This window comes from Rousettus aegyptiacus, unplaced genomic scaffold (genome assembly GCF_014176215.1).
Source record: "Rousettus aegyptiacus isolate mRouAeg1 unplaced genomic scaffold, mRouAeg1.p scaffold_m13_p_4, whole genome shotgun sequence".
Lineage (NCBI taxonomy): Eukaryota > Metazoa > Chordata > Mammalia > Chiroptera > Pteropodidae > Rousettus > Rousettus aegyptiacus.
Genome location: NW_023416307.1, coordinates 49,125,941 through 49,147,150, shown reverse-complemented (window position 1 = coordinate 49,147,150; position 21,210 = coordinate 49,125,941). Strand labels below are relative to the sequence as shown.

Sequence of the window (21,210 nt, the reverse complement as noted above, 5' to 3'; positions counted from 1 at the left end):
GGAGACTCAGGACCAGAAGATGGGGGGAGGCGAGGTCTGGCTGAATGAGTGCATGGCTTTGTGGTTGGTTGGCAGGCAGTGGTCAGACATAGCTTGGGTAGTCAGGACTCTAGAACCGGCAGTGGAAGCCCCAGAGCCTGTGCCTGCCTGGCCATATCAGGGAGTGGCTGGCTCTCCTGTGGCTCTGCCTTACTGAACTGCCTGGAGTTGCGGTGATGCACCCTGAGCCACTTTACGCTTCTGGGACTTTGCTCAGGTGCATCTACTCCTGAAACACCCATCCATGCCTTCTTCCTTTATCTGGTTAACTCATTTCATTTTTCAAGGTTAAGCTCTGGTGGGTGCCAATTATATGCGGAAGGCATCCCGGACCATCCCACACTGGTTTCCTCTTCTCCGAGCTCCCACTGTGCTGAAATTGGCCCCTCTGCAAGCTCCTGGGGGTCAGAGCTGTGTCTTATTTCCTTCTGTGTCTCTAGGACATAGTGTAGCACAGGGCCCTGTATAGAATAAGACGTGGCACAAGCTTGTGAAACTGGAGGAGGTGTTTGCCAGTACAAGTGGGCAGTGGAGTTTAAATGCAATCCTGAGGCTGGGTCCTGGCTGCTGAATCCTGGGCTCCTTTCAGTCATTCTGTGAACATTCACTCACGTAGGCTTTGGATGGCCAACACTCGGAGTCCTTGGCCATCTGTAGAGGCCTCTTGATTTAAAGAAGGCTTCCTTGTACTTTTAATGCTGGTTCTCTAACGAGAAATAGTGCAACCTGAAACCAATTAGGAAGGTCCAAGTGGGTTTTGGAGACTTCTTTCTGGGTTTCAGAACTCTCCCCTTTGTATTGCTATGAAGAGATGCTGCTGCTGGTCTGGGGGGAGGTGGGAGGGTCTTGGCATGTGTTCTATTTCAGGGGCTTCACTTATCTCTCTTATACCTTATACAGATAAGGAGGTTAGCTGCACTGGCCACTTGATCCTTCCCGAGCCCCCAGCTGGTAAGCAGTGCCTAGGGCTGCTATTCAGCCTTTCCGGTAAGCAACCCAGCCCTGGCCCATAGACACTCACTCAGCTGAAGTATGGTGCACAGAGTCCTGCCCAGCTGTTATATTCTGGGCTCAAGGGCTCTCTCTAACTCTTTTGTCCACTGGGAAGACCCTTCAGTGTCTCCGAGCCTCAGTTTCTCATCTGTAAGATGGGTAGGGACATTCCAGCCCTGAGTGATGTTCCATGGCTCTCTTATTGGCATGTGGAAACTGGGCACAGGAAGTTGTAATGGGCATTTCTGTTGCTGAGACTGGGAGGTCTTGAAGCTCTTAGTCGTAGGAATGGCTCTAACCAGGTCTTCCTTGTTGACTCTCCTCTCTCCTTCTGGGAGGAGATATCGATTCATTTCTTGGCCTCTGCCCCAAGCCGGGCTGTACCTCAAAATGTGGGGGCAAAGAGTGTAGCATTTCTTAAGCTCTCTCAGATGTTTACTACCATCATCATCAGTGATCTAACAATTGCCACCATTTAAGCGGCATCATGCTCTATTCTCCTGTATAATCCTCAGGGTAGTCAGTCCTGTGAGGAGGGAGGTGTTCATTCCCCAAAGGAATTTTGCAGGTGAGGATCCCGAGCCCGAGGCAAGTTTAGCAGCTGGCTCAGAGCCATACAACTATTAGCTGAGCCGGGACTGAAGCCCAGCATTCTGACTCTTAAGCACTATGTCTTAATGCCTGTAATGTCTGTGATTTGTTTTAGTCCCTCTACATAGAGGATGTTCTGTGAAAGATGGGGTCCCTCTAGGAGGCCTCACGCTGTGCTCCATGTGCCTGCTGCTTTCTGGGGCCTTATACACGTGTCCTCTTCTCCTTGTCAATAGGTTGAGGGCCCACAGAGTGGGGTGAGAAGAGCAGGGGAACCTCAGAGCTTGTGAGGGGCAGAGTTCTCACTCCTCCAGGTCCTGCTCTTAGAGCCAGCTGGTAGCCTGTGCTTAGTAGTGGAATCTTAGAGAACCGTGATGGTCGGAGCCTCACTGCCCTTGTTTGGCAACAGGTCACAAGATGTCGGGGCTGGAGAGAAGTGGAAAGGCCATGTAGTCCTGCCCCTCTATGTTACCTGTGAGGATACTGGGGCCCAGAGAGGCCACGCAGATTGCTCAAGGCCACACAGCTGGTCAGTGGACAAGGGGTCTGGGACCAGGTTACCTTCCTTCCCCTCTTCCCCATCTCTGTCTGCTGTTCCTTTTGTTTGTTTCTGAAGCCAATTCTGGGTGTGCTGGTCTTTGTGTGCTTATTTGTCTTCTATTTTTGTTCCTAGCCTGACATTTTTCTCACCCACCTGTGACTGCCCATGCAGTTGCCTGTGTTTTGTGTGCATTGAATGGCTTTGCTTCACGCCCCACTGAGTGGCTGCGCCAGAATAAAGCCAAGCAGGCCTCCTCAGGTGCAGGCTCCAGAGCCTTCTGAAAGGACCCACTGTCCTTTTGCCCAGCTCTGCTCAGTCCATTCCGGGCCCACTGGGGCCTGAGCCTCTGTGTGTGATGGGGGCATGAATAAGAAATCTCACTACTGTCTCCTGCCTGGGACTACATTCCATAAACCCCAGTCCTGCTATGTCTGGGGAGTGGGCTTCCGTTATGTGAACTGACTAACACAACGCATAGTAAGTACTCTGGACACCTCTTCTTCTGCTGGTTTTGCCCAACTTATAGGGTGCAGCTCATGCACCCACACAGAGAGTCCACTGAAGAGCCTTCTGAAGACCTGGTGCCTTCATCAGTCTTTCCGATGACTCTGTTATCCCCTGCTCTGTCTGCAGTGTTGGGGAAGCTGCCAGATGGGAGACGTGAGGGTGAGTCTATGTCTCATCTCTCTCTCCTGGTGCAGCCTGGTGTAGGGGTAGTCCTGCGTTTCTGGAATGAGTGTGGTGTTGTTGGCTGCAGATTCCGGCTCTTCTTTATCACTCCCAGAGGCCAGGGGTAGTTGTTTGCCTTCTCTGAACTCCTTCCCCATCTGCAGAAGGGGCACAATAATACTACCTACCTCAGAACCTTGTTGTGGGGATAAAAGTAAATTAACGATCTAAAGAAACTGTTTGTGTACAGCACATAATAGATATCTGCTGTGGACTTGTACCACAGCTGCCTTATCCTGCATGAAGGCTGTCTAGGACCCTGTTGGAGTCTTATGGCCCTGCTCTGCTCATACTGTCACAGGTCACATCCTGGTACATGTGGCCACACCTGAGTTGGCTGCATGGATGCTCAGGTTTGTCTTTTAAAATAAGAACAAGTACGTTTGGCACAGAGAGCCCCCAGCCCACATGCTTTATTATATTCCGTGCATGTGCTGAGTAGGAGTGAGAAGGTGACCGAGTCTGGAGGGGTAGGTCAAGCAGCATTAGGGCCATGGTCCCCATTCTTCTCACAGGGGAAAAGAAACAGCTTCTGTTCAAGAGAATGGCTCTTGGGGAGGAGAGAGTGATCTGGAAGGACCACAGTGGGGAAGTGGACCTGTGCCCTGTGGTCGTTAGGGCAAAACTTGTTATTTTGGCAGTTAACTACTGGTTTTAAGATAAATTTAACTCCTGGTCAGTGTAGGGTGGGACTTTGGCCCTGGGTCCTAAGTAATGGGGGACTAGGGAACTGATGATGCTTGGTCAGTCACTGCTGATGTCCGAGGCCAGAGTCTCAGGTCCCTGATCACTCACTCAGGGGCCAGTTGTGCCAGTCACTAGGAGGGGCTGATGGGTAGGGTGTGTGGGGTGCCCCCTGGGAGCACAGCTCAGGGGCCCTGGGCATCCTGCAGTCCACAGTGGGAGGTCCTCCCTGGGGAGAGCTGATGGCAGGTGCCACTGTCTGACAGCATCATTTCTTCCACATGTTTCAGTATAAAACTTAATCTAGCTGGTGACTCCCTTCTTTGCTAAAGAGTGAATAGCTCAAGAGTTCATTGAGGTTGGTGAGCAGTGTTTGCAGAAGATGGAAGACTTTATGTAGGTCTGTTCTGTTTGCTTGTCTGGTCTTCAGACTCCCCGAGCAGCTTTTACTGTGATCGGAGACATGAGCAACTAGTTATTTACTGAGATGGCTCAGAGAGTTGCAAAACTTTGAGAGCAAATGCAAAATGAAAATATTTTCTCTTTACTTTAGGCAAAAGCTCTGTATCAAGCATCTGGCTTTGGGAGAATAAATGTGACCTTGCTGTTCAACCGTCTGGTTTCTGGAGCTGGGGATTTCCATGCCCTTTTCTGTGACATGTGCAGCATCTGTAATTGACTTAAGGAAATCCTGGAGGCTTTGTTATAGCCTGGAAGTATGAAAGGGATTTCTCAGTGCCCCATGAGAGTATTCAGCTCCGAGGAATCAGAGTCCTGGGAGGAGAAAGTGCTCAGAGGAACGTGGGCAGGTAGGAGCAGTGACAGGACCCCACTGGGAGCCTGTAGTGACCAGCTTCTGCAGAGACTATACAACTATAAATTTAATGAATCGTCTTCATTTTTCCGTGCGCCCTTTGAGCCTCATTTACTTGCAGGCACACTTTTGGTACAGCAGACAAATTTGATTCTCTGCTCTTTTCTCTTGTTATGGGACCCACATGTGGGGTCCATCTCTTAGCATTTCCCTATCTTTCTATCTTGTCTTGTGCTTATTGTTTCTATGGCTGTCACGTACGTTATTGTCATAATTCTTCTGTTAGACTTTCCATGAGTTTCTAGTTTTTCTTACTACAAATAACAACACAGAGAATATCTATTATGCATGCTTTCTTCTTTTGAATTGGTCCCAGGAACCCATTTTTAACTTTCTACAAGGAACACTTGACAATCACAAATAGTCCTGTACCCCCAAATTAATATGTGAAAATCAGGACTTAGCAGTAATGCTGTTCAGTGCTCACTCTCTTGGCTTTCTGTTATGAAGAGTTTTGCCAGCTAATTTATATCACACGGCCTTGCTTTCTGTCCTCTTATGTACTATTTTACTTAACAAAAATTTCGTTTTTAGTATTTTTATACATTAATTTAAATTGTGAAATATCAAATATAGAAAGATTCAGAAAAGATGTAATAAACTTATTTTCCTATTATATATGTTAAATAGGGACTAACATTTTGCTATTTGCTTCAGATTCTTGTTTTTAAAGAAATGAATATTATCGATATAGCTAAAGCACACCCCTATTTCTTCCCCATCCCAACCATCCCAGAGGTGTTCACTATCATACACAAGAAAGTAGCATGCTTTACGGAATTTGAGTTTTTATACTTTTATCATAAATATATGTGTCTCTGAGAAATATATATAGGTATACATATATAAAAATGTATTTTTATTGCTTTATGTGTTTTAAACAGTTATATAAATGCTCTGATTAAATGTTCTTTTAATATTTCTTCACTGGGCATTATAGTGTTGATAGTTTTCCATATTGATACATGTAAGTCTTATTTGGTCATTTAAACTTCATTTTGTAGGCTTTCATTATGAATAGACCTCAGTTTATCTATTTTTGCCCTGAGAAGTGGATGGTTATGTTGTACACACTTTGTCATTGCAAATATTGCTGCAGTGAACATCCAGGTACACATGTGCGCATACATATAGGTGCTTGAGTCTCTCCAGGTTCTGCCCCTGGACGGGCATTTCTGGCCTGGGGCGTGTGCATCTTTCCAAGATCCTGCTAAGCTTTTGTCCAGCGTGGTGGCCCTGCTCCTACTCCACATCCTCCTGAGTGTTGCTGTGGACTCCCCTTTTCTTGGTGTAGTTCCTGCTGCCTTTGTGTCAGGAGGCAGAACCTTGAGGTTGACGTTGAAAACAGGATAAGAGGGAAATCGAGGGAAAACTTGAGAATTCCTTAGCACTACTGCAAACTTTCTGGTTGTATAGAGACTTGGGCCTGTCTTCCCAGTGTTTTCAGAATCTCTGTGGACGAGGACAAAGAGAAGGGTGCCTCCAGCTGAAGGTGGGACAGCCTCTACTCCAGTCTCGACTTGATTGTCGCAGGGCTTTCTGAGAAGGCACGGGCCCTGGCTTTGGGGCTGGCTTCCAGTGGCCAGCCATGTAACCTGGGGAGAGCCCTTTCCTCCCTCGCGGGGCCACAGTTTTCCTGTCTGAAACATGAGGGTTGAATCGGCGACCCAAGTCCCTCTTGGCACTGTGTATTACTCACCCACTTTCAATTTTTTTCAATTAGCAAAATAGTCCCACTTTCCTAGCAATGACTCCTGGGCCCGAGCCTTGGATAGCAGGCAGGTTGGAGTGGGGGTGTCAGGGGACGCCTTGTAGGAGGCAGTGGCCTGGTCGTCCCCTCCCTGTGTCATGAAACTGTTCCCTCGTGAAATGGTGGTTTGTGCTTTCATACAGCTCGAGGGAAGGACCTCAGATGCCAAGGGCTTAAAGCCAAAGCAGATTAGTGATGACAGAGAAGAAGCCAAGGACTGCCCTTGGGGACGTTCACGGAAACCAGAGCAAAGGAGCACTGCTTTTTTTGCGGTGAGCCCTTTTGAGGTTCATGTACCCCATCCAGTATTGCTGCTCTGTGAAACCTTCGGTGAGCCAGTGTTTACTGTGAGCCTAATGGGTGCCAGCGCTATCCCGGGATCGGTGAACAATAGAGTCAAACATCTCTGCCCTTGTGGAGCTTCCATTCTGGCAGGAAGGAGATTAAATAAGCTGATACCATTGGTCTGCTCTGCTGCCTGCAACAGTGAAGTAAGGGCTCAAAAAGGGTCTGGTTTCATTTCATCTCTTTGTTGTTCCATGATAAGCAAATATGAGTAAATAAATTGTACATTGTCTTAGGAGGCGAGCAAATCATACGGTATGTTAGAAGAGGCATTAGGGAGCATGGGGCAGTCGTGATTTTCCATTCGGTAGGCAGGGACACCGTCATTGAGAAGGTGACATTTGAACAGAGGCCTGAAGGAGTTGGCCAGGCAGGTACTAAGCCATCATCTGGGTGGTGGGAGCAGTGAGCAGAGACCTGGGTCAGAGGTGCCCGGAATTTTTGAGGACCAGCAAGGCCAGTGTGGCTGCAGAGGAGCAGGGGGAAGGAGGTGGGAAAGGGTGTCAGACTTAGAGGAAAGAGGCAGGGGAGGTTCTGGCTCTGACTGAGTGGCAGGAGTAACCGCTTCTAGGTTTTGAGTAAAGAAGGATCACTCTAGCTGTTGTGTGGACAGAATGAAAGGAGACCTATTGGAGGTCATTGTCCTGTCTGCTCCAGGGGAGAGAATGGTGGCCTGTAGGGGTAGGAAGAAGTAGGGGGATTCTGGACCCATCTGGGAAAAGGGCCTTTAATAATGTAGGGGAATGGCAAGGTTTTCAGACATAGAGTTGTGGCCTCAGAGGGCTAATAAACACCCTGTTATTTCTTTGACAGAGCTGAGTTTGTAGTGTGCGCAGTCAGGGGCTCTGCCCCTCCATGGCAGAATAGAATAGAAAGGTGGAGTGAGGACAGTCCCTAGTGACTGTGAAGTTGTTTAAATTCTGGAATCGGAAAGGCCTGGGCTCAAATCTGCGCATCAACCCTCCACCAAGTCACAGGTGATTTCACCTTTCTGTCCATGGCCACTTTTGTTATAAAAGGCACGTCATGGTGAGGATTGGATGAGCTCATGTTTGTTCACATCGCTGCCTGGCACATGTTTAATTTCCCTTCTTTCTGGTCCCATGATGAGCAGACGCCAGTGCTTAGTGTGGTGGGGCTTAGAGAAGTGTGAGGCCTTCAACGTGGCCCATAGGAGACTGTCTTAGCTTGAGGTTACAGGAGGGAATTAGTGGTGAGGCTTTAGATGAGTCAGGAGATCTGGTTCTGACGTCAGTGGTATGTGACCTTGGGGAGGGCAGGGACTCAGTCCGTGAATGCCTCCTGGCTGCTGGCGCTGTGCTTGGCATTTTAAACACATCATCTCACCCGCGAAAGGAGGTGATGGACATGAGCGGTGTCCCCAAAGTCAGGCCATTTGAATGTTCCCTTCACGGTATTTGCCAATATCTCAGAACTGCCTGCAACACTACCTACTTAATATGTATTTAAGACTGACTTGCCTCTTTGCCTCCTTTTTCCTTAGCCTCTCCTTAGGTAATATCTGTGAAAACATAGTTCAAAGGTGTTTTTTTTTTTTACTAACTTTCCTACTATTTTACCTATTAAAATAAGTCTATAAGTATTAAAATAGAATGGTTGGTCTGTGTGCCTCTTAGAAGGCCCTATCGTACTGCTCCAGAGGTGTGTACCACATCTTGGGGAGCACTGGACAAGGGGGTTTTGTAAAACTTAGGAGAGTGGGCAGCTTCAGAAAATGACAGAAACTGCCCCAGAGTCTGACTGGCCTGAACTCAGCGGGGAACTCGGGGGACATGGCTTCTCTGCTTGGGCACCAGCGTGTCCCTGTCCCAGAGAACCAAGAGGGGTGTGGCGGCCAGTGTGGAGTGAGGCTCAGCCGAGCCTCTGGGAGTGTGGGGCAGGCCCCCTGGCTGAGGCCACCTTCCTGCCTGCCTGGTCGAAGCAGGAAGCTAGCTAAGTGCATCCTTATGGGTGTCACATGGGGTAAAACCACAGTGTTCTTTGGGACGTCAGAGGTCATGGGAAATTACCACATAAAGAACAAATGCAGGAATCTGGTGGAGAAGACCGGACAGATCTATAACCGCCTGGCTTTTTGGTAAGGAGGTAGACTAGGACCATGTACTCTCAAATCACAGTAACATCCCAATAGCGTGGTTCTCCTTCTCACCTACCATCTCACCTCCTTTCCCTCTTTCCTTCTCTCTCATGTCGTTTCTTATCTTTTGGGGTGAAAAACATTATGGTAGAAAATTGTCTTCTATGGTCAGGAAAATTTGGCATTAAATGTAAAACCAAAAAACCTCATAATTTATAAAAGAAGTAAATTGAGGGATGATTATACCCACTATGTAAGGATGGTTTGTTTTAAAGAGATCACAAAGTATTCTTTAGTGAGTGCTGGAGAAAGGCAGGAAGTGAATGAGTGCATTTGTTTTGGGGATGACCGCTCAGTGTCGAAGAGATGGGAACTGGGACAGGGCGGGGGCAGGAGCTGGTGAGGGGCGAGGTGAAGCTGGTGTTAGGCTCTGAGAGTTGGATGCAAAATTGTGCTATAGAAATTACGCATTTATGCTTATGGAACCCCTCAGCTACATCAAGAATTTCTGCAAGGGTACAGGCCACAGCTGATTGTCACCGTTAGCTGGTTATGAACACTCACTGAGTCTGGAAGGTATCACAGACTTTCTTATTTGCCCCCACCTTTCCTTTGGAGTCACTTTATGGTCCATTTATAATGGCCTTCAGAGGTGTGTCTGGGCTACTCCCTCTGTCTCTGCACTCCTCGCAACGTGTTCGTCTTTTCTCGGTTTCTTCCTTGCCCTCTTAAGGATATGACTTCATCCCCGTGGTTTGCCATATTTCCTGGTAATTCCCTTGGAAGGACCAGGCGTGTGCAGGTCTACAGCGCGGAGTACCTATGAGACACACCAACCTTTTTCTTGCTTATTCTCATATACGCAACCTTTATACATGGTTGTGGTAACAAGGTCTTCATCTCTTTATTTGCTTGCTAAAGGCTCTGTTACCACTGGACAGACAGTAAGGGGGCAGAAGAGGTGGTGCAGCCACACTGGGTGCACAGAGGGCCCTAGGGCTAGCTCTGGAGCTGAGGTCTCCTCTCCTCCTGTTGTGGTGGCCTGCTCTTCCCTGTGGTGCTTGATTGCTCTGTTGCGGGCCCCTGAGTCTACAGAGAATTGAGGTTTGCTATTTGCCCTCTCTTCATTACAGGCAAGAAACTAAAACCTAGTGAAAACATGAGTGGGGATAGATGAAGGAGCGGGAGAGAATGACCTGACGTCTGTGTGAGATCACATAGTCCTCTACCCCCAACCCCCTTCAGGGCAAATACCCACAGATCCTTTATTTGCTCCTTAGATGAAAGGCTTCTGGACCTTTGCCACCTTAGTCTCCTCCTTTGGACATGCTCTGGAAGTTTGCTCATAGCCTTCCTGCAGTGCCATTTCCAGAGCTAGACCCACTAGAACCCTGAAGCAGTGTGACTGAGTGGGGCCATCTGTCCCTTATAACTGATAGGGTTTTAGGACTTAATAGATTTTTTTTTTTTTAAAGAGGGGTCAATAGATCTCTCTGTTCCTCTACCGACTTCCAATCAGTCATCTATCACTCTCTAGTCCAAGAAAATGTCATTTAAGCAAATTCCTTTGAAGATATAATTTCAGAAATAAAAATGAAAATATGAGGCATAGTTTTTCTGAAGCAGCTTGCAGGTTGGACACTGAGTTATTAGGCTACAACTCAGCGACAAAGTGAGATGTTGCAGCCCAGCCCTACTGGATATTCTAACCAGCAGGTGAAAGGTGAAAAGAAGATTCATATTCCTAAAGGTTTAGAATAAGTCTCATGTGGAAGAAATTCCTCTCCTTTGGGTAAAGGCCAGGTCGGGAGTGGGGAAGCACATGACACACCCAGTGGGTGATTCCAGGGTTAGGAAGGAGCCTCAGACTTCTCAGGTCCTCTGAGGAACAGGGTCCGCGAGGTCATCACCGCTCTGTGTCCTAAAGCAGAATGTTATGTTACTTACCTTGTCCTCTCGGGATGCTTTTAGCTCTGCTCATTTATTTGCTCATTTCTTCCCACAACAATCATTTGCTGAGCTTCCACTGTTTGTAAAGCACTTTGCTAAGAGCTAGATGCATAGCTGTGAGCAAGACAGACAAAGTTCCTCCTTTGTGGTACCTTACAGGCTATTTGGGGCCTGGGAAAAGGCAGGCAGTAAATGACTAGACTCTTAAAAAGATAACATATCAGGTGGTGAAAAGTACTATGGAGAAAATCTGGTCATTGAATAGCCAGACTGGTTGAGTGTGTTTTTCTGTGTGGACGGGGTGAAACTACTTTTTTGGTCAGGGAAGGTCTCAGGAGTTGACTTTTGAACTGATACCTGACTAGCTTGAAGGATCTAGGTACCTGAAGATTCTCGAGGAGAGCCTTCTGAAAGAGGGAACAGCCAGTGCAAAGGCCCTGAAGTGTAAAAGTATTTGGCATGTTTGTGGCGCTGAAAACTGTCAGTCTGTTAGATTTTTCTTTCCTTCATAGAAATATGCCTTCACATTTATAGTGTAAGTCAAAGAGAAGACAATTTTTCTTTTCTGAAAAGCATTTGTCTTCCAGCTCTTGTTGGAATTGATTACCAATATCACACAGATTAGGAATGCATTTGTGGGAGGCAAGCAGCCTGTGGTGGGGCCCATGCCGTCCCCACCCGCCGCCCTCAGATCAAGTCGCTCTGATACTTGTTCTCCCATTGTCCTGAAGGATGCTGTGGGGCAAGGGGATAGTAGGGGACCTGCCCCTCCTTGAGAAGGCTTAAACAACTTCTCCTTGGGAATATGCCAAGTACTTGTCAGTTTCCTGAAAGACCTGTCCTGCTTCTTGAGCTCTAAGGGGACTTTCTTCCTCTTTCTCCCCTGGTGTCCTATCAGGCTGGAGGAGGCCTACGAGCAGGGGACTCGCACAGGGGCATGTTATTTCTAACTGTGAGGCAGATATCCATACTTAGTGACTTTATCTGCTGTATTAGGACCTCTTCAACTAAGAATTGTGTTTACCTACTGGTTTAGGTTGCTTTGGAAATTTTAGTAGCATGGTTTGTAAATAAGAACTCCCCGCTCAGCATGAAGAGTGTGGAAGGAACCTGACTGAGCGCTGGGCAGTCCCTAGCAGAGGTCGGGCCGGGATGTGGGCTGAGTGTAGCAGGAGGAAGACCTGGGACCACCTTCCATCCCAGTCAGAGTACCTCAGAGCCAGGCAGCGCCACGGGGTGGACCAGGGGCGTGAGTTTGTGGACATTGCCGTTGATGGTGGCATACCCTCTTGCCGAGTCCAGATACTGCAGCAGAATCCTTCCTATCCAGTGCTCTGGGCAGTCCCTTGGTGCAGGTGGACACCTGTTTGCTGTTCCTGCTGTAGGTGGATTCCAGCACGTGTCGTGGTGTGCCAGGTATTTGGGTAGGTTACCCAGAGCTTCACGCTGTCACTCTTCCCTCCAGCAGCTCTTTCAGGGCCAGTCTCTGATTGAGCTTCGGGAGCGACTTTGTCATCCTGTGGCTGGAGGAGCTGCTGTTCTTCAAGTAGGCTTTGGTGTTTCCTGGAAACCTGGCATCTCTCTGTGTGCAGGGCCAGCCCCCTCCACCTCTCTTCTTGGCTCCAAGAGCATGGCGTGACCTGACTCCCAGTGGGGCATGCCAAGTGATTAATGAGTTTTCTCCACCACGCTGAGCTAAGGCTTGGCGTGGCTTTACGTCCCTAGTGAACGTCTAAGGGAGCAGTGGCATGGCTTTTCAGGCCCGTCTGTGCCAGCACGCCCAGGGCCAGGCTGGCAAAACCGTCTGCCCCTGCCTGGCACCAGGCTCACTGTTCTGGTTGCTTTGGCCTTCCTGTGTTGGAAATGTTGAGAATGTGCTGCGCATGGTAGATATGAGAAGCCAGCCTCCTCTCTTCCCCCATTCCCAAATTGTCCTTTATTAAGAGTTGAGTCTTTCCAAAGTCTCATATTACACAGTACTCTCTCAACGGCATGCTATCTTTTGAACAACAAAGTATAGCTTGACAGTACCTTAGCCTGAAACAACCTGTCGTTACTGAATTTGAGTGCCACTAGAAGTCACATGACAGCATTATTAAAAATAAAAGACAAAGAAATGTAACAGATTCAGTCATTATTTTTGGTTTTATAAGTGTGGAATATTGATATAAGCGAGGCTTTAAAGATTACTAATAAATGGAATATATTTATTGGCTACAAATATACGATTATAGGCTAATGAAAAAACTAACTGCTTTAACAATATGAACATGAGTTCTTGTGGGTTGGGATACCATTTCCAATGATGACATCCCACTTAAATTCACAAGGAGCTGTCAACATCTTAATTGGATGACGAGGTTGATGGGTTCTGGAAAACTGCTTGGATAACTCAACTCTAAGGTTGATAAAGGCATTAATGTTGAGGATGCACATAAAGGGTTCAAAAATAAATCATTTTGCAAGCTGGGAGTTAGAAAGATAGTATTTTATAATAGGATTTTTAAAATTTAAAACTATATAAAATTAATACAAGTTATAGTGATTTGACTGTCAATTTTAACCTGTCTCTCTAAAAATCACATAATTTAGTTGGTGCAAGCCATTGTTTTAGATCTTCTTATTGGCTCCTTGCCTTTAATATGGGAGTCACCTTGTATTCCTGGTTTTCTAGGTTACATGGTAATTCTTCCTGCAGCCCCCAAGGTGGGGAATTTGAAAGGGAGGAGGAACGAAGGGAGGGTGGCATTTTCTCTGGCTCTCTTTCTCTCTTTTTCTCTCTCCATCACTCTTGCTTCTCTACGCCTTCCAGGCACCATACCCTGGGCTGGGAGGGCAGACTCGGGGTGTGCCAGACTCTGACCCTGCCCTTGGGAGAGTGTGGTCTACAAATGTGTTTTAGACTTTGAAAGGCCTAGGTGTTTTGATTCATACTTGTAATGTCTGTGGTTTGCTTCTTGCTATATATATAAAGTGTATTCCATGGAACATATTAATTTATCTTTAAGTAGATTTATTATATGAAATATTCATTGGAGCAGGCTTTACCATACAGCATTTAGAACAATGTACTGAGTACAGTTTGTCCTCATAAATCTATTAATGTGGATGGGATGTAATTTGTCTCCTGTGAACCTGTGGGGTGAAATTGGGGCCCAAGTAGGGGAAAAAGCTGGCTGCTGAAATCTTTTTATCTCCCTTAGGTTGGCTGTGGCAGGCCCTATGCTAAGTGTACGTGCGTGTGTGCGTGTGTGCGTGTGTGCGTGTGCGTGTGCGTATGTGTGTGTGTGTGTCTGGTTATACATATCCATTCTTTCTCTCCCTTTTTAATGAATACAGAGGCTTCCATTTCTGAGAAAGCCCTCTTGTCAGCTTCCAGCTTCTTGTAAAATTCCAGTTTCCAGCAGTGGTTTATATGTATAATGAGACTCAGAGTGAAAACTGATTAGTGAGGAGAGGAAATTCAGGGGGCTGAGGAGGGAGGCGGGGCCACTATGTTAACACTTGGGACTAAGCACAGCCTGACAGACCCTGAGTTAGGTGCTTTATCTGCTTGACCCAGGTAGTCCTAATAGCCACCCTAGGAGGTTGGTGTTATCATTTCTGTATTTGAGGCTCAGAGAGGTTTAGTAACTTACCCAAAGTGCAATTTATTTAGTTCATCAAACCTATACTGATGGCCTGTCAGGGGGCCAGGGGCTGGCTACAGGGCACAGAGCAATCACAGCCTCTGGCCTCAAGGAGTGTCCCGTACAGCAGATGTAGAAATAGGTCTGTAGAGGAACCAGACAGGTAGTGGATCCTCCCTCCATGTGATACAGGGCGCACGGGAGTGCGTGATGAGTTGTAGGAGGTTGCATGAAGGCTGGAGTAGGTGTTCAAGCGAGGTTGGAAGGCTGGATAGGAGTTTACCAGGCAGATGAGAGCTGGGAGGCAGAGGTGGGGTGAGATGGGGTTCCAGACGGTGCAAAAAGTAGGTACAAATATATAAGCACATATAGGACACCAAGGTGTGGTGGGCAGAGCGAGGATTGCTGGGTTCAGTTCTACCCAATCCCTGGAGGAGAGAGAGTGGGAAGGGTAGCCAGAGCCACTAATGCAGGGCCTCATAAAGAGGGGAGTCAGAAACCATCAGAGGTTTTGAAGCCAAGGAGAGAGAGAAATGAATTTATATATTTAGAAGATTTCTTGAGAGGTACAATAGAGCCTGGTTTGGAGAGGGGCAAGGCAGGAGGTAGGGAAACCTGTCAGGATTTGTGATGCCAACACGGCCAGGAAGTCACAGGGATGGGGTGGGGACAGCACATGGGGGGTAGGAGGTGAAAGATGGTATCTGTGTTGGGAAACTGCAGAGCTGGTCTGGATTCCCCATCTCAAGTTAAGAGCCCACAAAAAAGAAAAAGTCAAAAGAAAATCAGTCAGAAAAGGAAGAGAAATGCACTATCAAGAAATTTTAAAAAGACTTTCTAAGGCAGGGGTCCCCAACTTCTGGGCTGTGGACCAGTTTTGGTCCATGGCCTATTGGGAACCGTGTTGCCCAGCAGGAGGTGAGCGATGGGCTAGCAAGTGAAGCTTCATCTGTATTTGCAGGCGCTCCCCTCCAGTGCTAGCATCACCGCCTCAGCTCCATCTCAGATCAGCAGGCAGTAGATTCTCATAGGAGCACCTGTCCCTAGTGCAAAAAGGTTGGGCACTGCTAAGAGATTTGAAGGGTTACAGTTAGGGAATGGTGAGGACTAACACGATATAAAAATATTTCTAAGTTTAATAGTGTTTTAGAAATTTAAACACAGCTAAGGACAAAAGCAAATGCTTAAGTGAGTTCAGATAAAAACAGGTTCTGGCCAAAAGCAGAACCTAAAGTAGGGAAAAGCAGACGGGGTGGTTTACCACCACTGCAGGGCCATGGGAAGTGATTATTCTAACCATCTAACAATTGAAGGCTCTGGGAGTGCAGGCTGGGCAGGGGACACCAAGAGACTGGTGAATGACAAAATGGAGCCCACCTGCTTGAGAACTTCTCAGATACCAACCACACCTGTCTTTTCTCCTGCTGACATGGCCATTGACGTCATAAGAAGGCCAGTTAGAGGATTTGTGTGGCCTCTCCTTTGGCACCCTGTTCAGATAGGTTCTTGGCCCTTGAGTCAGGTGGTGGTGGCTGAGCAGCGAGTGGTAGCCTCGCAGGCTTGTCCTGTTGGCTACCAACGAAGAGGGAGGTGGAAAGGGCCTTCAGCAGATTTCTTGTGAGGGTTGAAGAAGGAGGAAAAGGAACATTCTGGCTCGAGCTGTATTTATTGAGTGCCTCTGGTGTGCAGTGGAATGTTCTAGATATTGCAGGGCACATAGACAAACAGGGAAAACTTCACAAGCAGTATATGAGCAGAGTGCATGATAATTTGGTATCTTGAGTGAAGCTGAGGCTCCATGTGGGATGGACTTAAATATGGACTAATGTCAAATAAGGAAACCAGCTCATTGGTGTCCTATTAGTACTCTTGTCTAATCACTGGTCATGCCGATGTCTTCCTCCTCCATTGGTCACTGTTAAGGAAAGAGGATGCATTTATAATTGGATTCTAGCACAGGACTTAGAACGGAGACCAGGGTTCAGATTCTGGCTCTGCCACTCACTAGCTAGCTTACCTTAGGCAAGTGTGACCTCTGTGAGTATCTGCTTTCCCATTTGTAATTTGAAGCTATAATGGTGATGGCTGCCTTGCTGAAGTCCCACGTTGTCATGAGGATCAGTATGTGTATATGAGAGTGTTTCATAAACTGCAGAGCTCTGTTCAGCAGCTGGTGGCATCTTTAGACTCTAAGTGTTCTGAGGAAGGTGGTGTCCAGTTGTTCCTTATACAACACCACCAAAGTGTCTGAGACATTCACAGTGTTGGTTGAGCTGATGTGTGAGTTTACTGCAGCATAAGGCATTTTCCAGGTCCTATTTTCCAGGGACCGTCTCACTGTTCACACTGTTGGGCAAGGGACATGGAGCATCTGGCTGGCCTGTGGAACATGTGTAGCGGCCACCAGGGGTGTCAATGCTGGGGCTGATGCCAGTTTCTCAGACATGCTGAGGGTCCCAATTTTCGGGCTAGACAATTTCACATGGTTCCAGACACGGCACAGAGCTACCTTCAGGATGGCCCAGTTCAAAGTTCAAAAGCCGAAAGCAGACTAGGGGCTGCTCCCACCCCACCCCCACTCCCACCCTCCACTACACACCCCTCATGGAAGCCTGCGCACCCTTCACACAACGATGCCCCCATCCCAATTACTCATTGTCCCCCATTTCCTTAACTCTCATTTGGGACCCCCCGCTTGTGACCTTTGAGAGGCACTGTCTGCCTCCCCTCTGTGGGCCCGTGTGTGTGCTGGGTGGCCGGAGCTGGTCTGCTCACTCCTGTGGTTTCCTCGTGCCTTGCTGCAGGTCGTCTTCCACGATGTCGCCGTGCTGACGGACAAGCTCTTCCCCGTTGTGGAGGCCATGCAGAAGCACTTCAGTGCCGGCTCAGGCACCTACTACAGCGACTCCATCTTCTTCCTCTCGGTCGCCATGCACCAGATCATGCCCAAAGGTAACCTGGGCTGCCAGGGGCAGCAGCCCCTGGTATTGGGTGTTTGCCTCTGTTTCCCTGGCTCCAGTACTGCGGGTGTCCAGTATCAGAAGAGCTCCACCAAAGCACGAAGGAGGGCGAGGAGGCCAGCCACACCCTTTGTGTAACGGAGCTTCCTGCACAGAGAATCAAGGGCAGGGCCCTGGGCGGCACAGCTCCTGGGGCCCGTTCACGGGGACACAGTGCGAATGGTGCAGTGTGATGTCCTCGGACTCAGGGCATCTGGGCTCCAGCCCTGACTCTGTGTGTCTTACACACCCCACTCTGGGACTCACTTTGCTCATTTGATAAATGGCAGATAGGACTAGATGACCCTTCTTCTACATCCATTAGGCTGTTCTTTCTGGTTTGAAACTATACTTATCTGACTTTAAAATATTGACTCTAGATGTGAGAGGTGCAAATTATGACTGAGTCGGACTATTTTTTAAAAAGTCTGATGTACAATTAAAGGTTTTTCTGGGCTTTTTCCCTGCAGGGTAGAAGAGATGCAATTGTCTGGTCTGTGATAGCTCTGGTCATCTTTGGACTAGAACCCTTGTGTGGGGGGTTCTCATTCATAGGGTGTTCTGGGCTTCTGGATTTTCTCCTCCAAATGGTCCTCAATTGATTTTGGAGCCCTGGATATTGACCACGTTCTGGCTATGGTGAACCAGCACCTGAGCATTTTAGGGGTGATGAAGGGAGTTTTGGGGTCTTCGGGGGTAGCAGGTCTCTGAACTGTGACTGGTTGAGTATCCAGGAGTTCCCAGACTGGACAGAACTTGGTAGCCTAGGGGACAACCAAGCCATTTGGTGGAGGCCTGCTGCTCTGGCCTAGCAGACTGGAAGAGAAAGCACCAGACCAGGTATGAAGATCACCACCATTTGAAGGGGCTCGTAAGCCAGGATTCAGGAGCTGGAGGCTGACACTCAGTTCCACTGGTAGGTTGTCATTCCACAGGAACATCTAGCCTGTCCATTTTAGCTGGGGCTTTGTCTCTATAAGTTAAGTTCCTACACCAAGGAGGCCCCTTCATATTCTCTTAGCGGGGCGGGGGCCTGAGATAGGAGACGAGCTCACCAAAGGGGCATGGAAGAAGAATTAGCATTTGTGATTCTTCACAGAAACTAGGGACAGCTCCGTGAGCTCCCCAAAGCCCTCCACCAGCCCTGTGAGGTTACAGGTGAGAAAGATCATGACTTGAGTGACTTGCTCAGGGTTATACAGTCACTTAAGTGACAGAACTGGGATTTGAACCTAGGTCTGTCTGATGTGGAGGCCTACTTCTTCAAATAGTGGTTACTTCTATCCTCTCAGGTGGGCCATACTGGGTCTCCAGGGAGGCCTGGTGCAGGCGTTGTGGGCTACTCAGACCAGAAGAAGGTACCTGCTCTCCTGGATTTGATGGGGGAGGGAGACAGGTGAAGGTGCTGGTCCTGGCCCTGTTACTAAACACTTGTGTGCCTTCGACTGATCTAGTTTGTCTCGGTAAATCTCAGTTTCCACACCTATAAATGAGGAGGCTGATCTAGTGAGCTGTTTTGGCTTGCATCTGAAGAGTCCAGCGTCACAGGAATCCCCTGTGGGGTTCTGTAGTTTGAAGGGCCAAGGGAAAGAGATTCTACTCTTGCCCCTACCTTTCCTGCCCCATCCCCACTCCTCACAGTCTGTGTTGATTGCTGTGTAGATAGGGTTTGGAGCAGGATTCTATATGGTCAAAAGGTTCCATAATTAAAGTAGTTTGAAACATCTCGACTAGGTGGACCTTTAGGATCTGACCAGTCCTGTTGTCCCGCATGCATGGTTGGCTGTGAATGACACACCGTGCCAAAAGAACCAATAAGGGACAGCAGATCTGGGGGGAGGCGTACCCGACTTTCCTTTCCCTCCCCACCTTTCAGCTGTTAGTTCTCTGCCTATCAGGTGCTAAACTCTAGGCCAAGTTATGCTTTGGGGTACCAGAGGGAGGGGAAATAGACAGTTCTTCTTTGGGGATTGTCAGGGCAGAGAAGATACTCTGCCTGACAGTGCCAACGGGGGCCAGGTGGTGAGTTGTGAAGTACAGATGACGAAACTTAGAGTCTGCCTCTCTGGCTTCACCCTGCCTGGTAGCCTGGCCTTGTCCAAGGGGTGATGTCTGCAGACACAAGGCTTTGGCCAGAGCTTTGCTGTGGATTCATTAGATCAGATCATTGGTGCCCCTCCAAGTGCGGCCCATGCCTCTGAGGTGCCTGTGTCAGGAAGTGAGGAAGGAGCTGTGTGAGAGGTGCAGTGGACAGACCCAGACGCCAAGGCCTTTCTCGGCTTCTTCAGGCGAATGATGACATGCTGCCAGAGATTCATTGCTACATCTGCCCAACGTCCACTTCTTAAGAAAAGAATTATTAGGAATTACTAAAATCTGCAGTCATAAAATGAATCGAGCAGTCTTGGAGTTCCTAGAGTCCAGGCTGTTTCTGCTGAGCAGAGTCTGGCTGCCGCACAGCACCTGGCCTTGTGCGGGGTTCCCGGACATGTCCTTTGGAGTTCCTGCAGCTTATGAAGAATGCTTTGTTTTCAGGCACTGTTAGTGCCATCTTGAGTTTGTCATGGCTCTTTATTGCTGCCTTTTTTTTGTATTCATTTTTTTAAATTATAGAAATTGCTATTGTTTTGGGCTTTGTTGATGATTTTGTTCTTGTGCAATTGTTGCCATTTTGCTATGTTGGTTAGTGTATTTCACATCGTTCTTTTTTCTCTGGGAAAATGAGAATGATGTATGAGTGGGTCACAAACCCTTGGTTCCATCCAGGAAGGCCTGGTCAGGAAAGTTGTGTTTTTTTCAGTTATGTCTCTGGAGGTCCTGTCTGGTGTTTGCTTTAGAAATCCAGGTTATTTCTCTATGTCCAAGCCTCCCTTCCTGCCGCTGGCCCTGTAGTATAAGAATTACTCTTCTGTTCTTAAACTACCTTTAAAATATGTTTACTTCTCTTTCTTTTTTAAAAGCAATGCTCATTTATAAGAGAATATCTGACAACTACATTAAAATAGAACAAAAGTTATCCTTACTACTACGTAAACATCATTGCTATTAATTTTTGATTACTTTAAAATATTTTCCCATGCAGCTTTTTAACAATTTAGCCAAAGTAGAAGTTATACTATGTATTTAAAGCATTCTGAATGTTTCTACATATTAAAGTACGAAATTGAACCTTCATTTAATCTCAAAAAATGAAAGAAACGGTACAAGTAAAGCTGTATTATGACATTTTCAGTTAATTTTATCTATCACCATTTTCTGTGTAACCATAGCATTTGAAATTTTTTTGAATGTTTCCATTAAGGAGATGAACCCTAGTGCACTTTATCATTTTCCTTTTGTTGTCTACCTAGATGCTTTCTATTTTTTTTCTGCAGTTATAATTATACAGTGATGAATATCTACATACTTAGAGATTATTTTCCCTAATTGAGATTATTTCCTGTGATAGCTCTCCACAGGTGGAGTTGCCGGGCCACAGGTCCTGTGTCAGCTGTGCTCTACTGCAGTGTAATCAGCCTGCACGAGTGAGGTTCTGTACAATTTTCTGAGCCCATCGATGTCTGTCTTCTTGGGGGGACTTCAGGCAGCCATATACTAGCATCGGGACAAGTACTATCCTTGATTGACAGGAGAGGAAGGGTGGAGCTAAGATCTGGCCGTTTCTCTTGAATTTTAGGGCAAGCTGGACCTCTCAGCCAGGTTTCTGATGCCTTGGCCCAGGCTTATTCTAATGGCCAGACTTGAATTCCTAGCTTCTCCTACCCATATAGCATCTCGAAGCTTATAAAACCTGACTTCCTCTCCCTTCTCCTTGGCCCCTTGCTGCCGTCCTATGGAGAAGGTCTGGCTGGGCTGCGCTGGTTGGGGGTGGTTAACCTCATGTATTTTGCCCAGACTGTCCTGCGGCAGTGCCGCCCAGACCATGTGTTCAGAGTGAGGAATGAAGGGGCCCTGCAGGCACGACGGGCTGGCTCTGATTTCGGTTAGA

General features: G+C 47.6%; 1 protein-coding gene across 1 annotated transcript in view; it reads left to right on the top strand.

The window, feature by feature from the left end:
• XXYLT1 (xyloside xylosyltransferase 1) overlaps positions 1 to 21,210 on the top strand; it is a 155,429-nt gene that overhangs the window by 12,756 nt on the left and 121,463 nt on the right. The window contains exon 2 of the mRNA XM_016135308.2: positions 17,028 to 17,175. Within this exon, the coding sequence (XP_015990794.2) occupies positions 17,028 to 17,175 (148 nt within the window). The remainder of the gene's footprint in view (positions 1 to 17,027; positions 17,176 to 21,210) is intronic.